We start from the raw sequence: 3,148 nt of genomic DNA, 5'->3' as shown, positions 1-3,148 counted from the left end.
ACAATAAATGGATCTGTTGGCCTCTTCACTATTTACGCATGGCCGTGATTTGCCCACGGATTTCAAAGAGGACACGATCCCCTTTTCCTTTTTGCGGGCAGAAGAGGACAGGGTCTCATGGGTTCGTTGGATGGCCAGCAGCTACTATGTATACTCCTGTGCAAAAACGCAAGCGAAGCAAATACTCCGCGCCCATACCTCGGCCAAATTCAAGCCATTTCTGGCTCCATTCACTCGCAAACAACGAAACAGTACTACGCTCCTCCCATGACACCGCAATGCTGCGACACACTGGCATCTTAAAAAAAATGCAGTACTAGTACACCGGCAGCAACGATGGCAGACGCCGTAAATATGCTCAACCAGGCCCCCCATTAAAGTCACTCCGCGAAACAAACCTTATCCACACCACTCCCCCGTCCCTCTCCCGCCGCTATAAAATCCGCCGCTCCACTCCACCAGTTGGAGTAGGAAGAAGAACAAAACGCCATCGCGGTTCACATACACTTTTACACACGGCAGCGCACGGAACACGCACACACGTTGCTTGTGCGCCTCCTCCGCCGGATCACGAGCCAACCGCACCGAGGTCGGCGGGGTAAGGGCGCGCGACGATGGCCGGCCGGAGCAGCAGCCGTTCCATGGTGTCCGCGCACCGGCTCTTCGCGCCGGCGCCCGCGCGCACCCTGCAGCACGCGGCCGACCCGGCCCTGGAGCTCGACGAGGCCGACATCATCTGGGGCGGCGCGGCGCTGGCGTCGTCCCCGCCGGCCGACGCGTACGGGCGGGCCCTGTCCGCGTCCACTCCCTCCAGGGCCTCCAAGCCGCGCGCCGCGGCGCCGCGGGATGCCGCCGGTGGCGGTGGCGGCGTCGGGGGCCCGGCGTCGCTGCCCGTCAACATCCCCGACTGGTCCAAGATCCTGGGGGCGGAGTACGGCGGGGGCAGCGCCGGCGCGGGGCGGTGGCCGTCGGACGATCGCGGGGACGCGTACCTGGACCGCGGCGACCGGCAGTGGGTGCCGCCGCACGAGCAGCTCATGTACCGGGAGCGCGCCGCGGCGTCCTTCTCGGTGCGCGAGGGCGCCGGGCGCACGCTCAAGGGCCGCGACCTCCGCCGCGTCCGCAACGCCATCTGGGAGAAGACCGGCTTCCAGGACTGATCCTGATCCGGCCCACCCACGGCGATCGATCGTCCGTCCCCTTACGATTAATTTGATGAGTTTTTTTCTTTTCTTCTACGAGTAGTTTGTGATCGGTGATGAGAATGAGATGAGATGCAGGGAGAGTAGTAGAGATTGGTTAAGCCTCTGGTTTTGGCAGTTTTCCCCGGAGAGGCTGGCTGGCTCGATGTACTATCGCTTAATCGATTGCTCCTTAACAAAGATGATGGGTACGAGTTGTACCAGCAATGTCCATGTGCTGCCCACTGATTTCTTGCTGGTTAACCACTGATCTATAATGATCTGCCATCACCAGCAGTAGTACTAGTACTACTAAAATGATCTGCCACCTGCAGAGAAAACTGGTTGGTGCAGATAGGCGTAGTAGTACTACTGTTTGTAAAGATTCCAGAGAAATTAGTTGTAGGTAGAGTGAGCTGTTGGGATTATTGGCAGAGCAGATTTTCGATTTAAAAAGGGAGCCTAGTCTATCGGGGGAGTTGGCGGCAGATTTGGACGTGCGGAGAATAAAATTTGTAAACAAATCGCATGCGAAATGGATAGGGAAGAGAGAGAGAGAGAGAGAGAGAGAGAGAGAGAGAGAGAGAGAGATGGAGAAAGTGGGAGGGGCCCTGATTGGACGATGGGGGAGAAATGTCGACACTTCGCATTAACTAGTTAGTTCGCCCGCATACTTAACTGCAAAGTACTAGCATTGCCTCCAAAAAGAAGGAATAAAAATAGCGACCCGAGTAGCAGAGCAGGAATATGAACAAACACCTCACGTTTAGTCTTGCAAGGGCAACCAATGGTTTGGTAGATCACAGCTGATGAAGACCTCAGAGAAAGCTACCGGTCAAAAACACCGCGTACACAAGGTCTCGTATAGAATTTCAGCTGTGTTTGTATGACTTTGGACCTCAAGCAGCATGTATCACTTTGAAACTCATGCTGGCTCACATTTCTTCTAATGGACCACCTTTTTTTTTAGAATATGGACTGCCTGTTCTAGAAGGTATTTCAGTGCTAGATAGACTAATTTCGGACGAAGAAATAGATCGCCCCTTCTAGAATGTATAGTATAATACCAGTGTTCACGTCTCTTATCCTTCCTTTTCCGCGAGGGAGTACTGAATAAAGTCTCTTGTAATGGAGGGCGTTAGGATATACGGAGTTGCGCTATTGGCATTTTGGTACGAAACCAATTTAGCTCCGTGGAATATTCGCGGCGATAAAGAGATGGCAAAGGAAAGGGAAAACTCCGGGAAAAGGTAGGTTCAGAGCGCCACTCGGTTGCCGCGTCTGGCTAAGTGAGAGCGACTCTACTGTCGCTCCCTTGCGCGTTAGAAGATCATATCATACGTGCACGTCGTGTTCGCTGCATAAGTATTTGTGTCTGACAGGCAACAGATAATAGGCGTAAAGAAAAGGCAAAAGGAGAGAGAGTTGAGGATTTGACGGCGTTGTTTAATAAGCTGCTGCGGTGTGGTGGCGGAACGCCGCGTTTGCCTGGACCTGGACTTCCGATGGCGATGACATGGGTGGCGGGATAAGACGTACGATCTCGTAAATTTAACGTGGGGGGCGCGCGGTAGATGCCGCTGACCCAGCTTTTGTCGAGACGTGGTGGTACGACGCGGTGTGGTGCTCACTGCTGAGTGCGCAGGCCTCAAAGGCACACGAGGAAGCTTTGTCGTTGTCGTCGTCGACGGAGTAAAGCCCACTCGGTTTTCCCTTCAGCGAAAATAAGCTGCAGAGTATGGTTGGTGTGGTGAAATAGGTGGTCGCCCGCCTACAGCTGAAAAGTGCCACTTCGAATACAAAAGTCAAGCTCCAAAGTAAGGGAATCAAAACTGTCAAAAAGCCCGTACCAGTTTGGTTTCCAGCTGATCGGGCAAGGGCAACATGTGTTCAACGCCGTTGAGGAGCTGAGCTGAGCTCGGAACGGAACTCACAAGCGGGCAGCGGCGAATTGTCAGTGGCAAATG

The 3,148-nt window shown here is 54.2% G+C and overlaps 1 protein-coding gene across 1 annotated transcript; it reads left to right on the top strand.

Annotated features, from left to right (window-relative positions):
* The first annotated feature begins 445 nt into the window (after window positions 1-445).
* LOC119269371 lies at window positions 446-1,415 on the top strand. Its single transcript, XM_037551187.1, has one exon. It carries the CDS (start codon window positions 615-617, stop codon window positions 1,158-1,160), a length of 546 nt encoding a protein of 181 aa, XP_037407084.1. The 5' UTR covers window positions 446-614; the 3' UTR covers window positions 1,161-1,415.
* Window positions 1,416-3,148: the final 1,733 nt, after the last annotated feature.

The sequence above is a fragment of the Triticum dicoccoides genome, chromosome 1A (assembly GCF_002162155.2).
Source record: "Triticum dicoccoides isolate Atlit2015 ecotype Zavitan chromosome 1A, WEW_v2.0, whole genome shotgun sequence".
Taxonomy (NCBI): Eukaryota; Viridiplantae; Streptophyta; class Magnoliopsida; order Poales; family Poaceae; genus Triticum; species Triticum dicoccoides.
The sequence above is the reverse complement of the archived record's forward strand: the minus strand, read 5'-3'. Positions and strand labels throughout refer to the sequence as shown.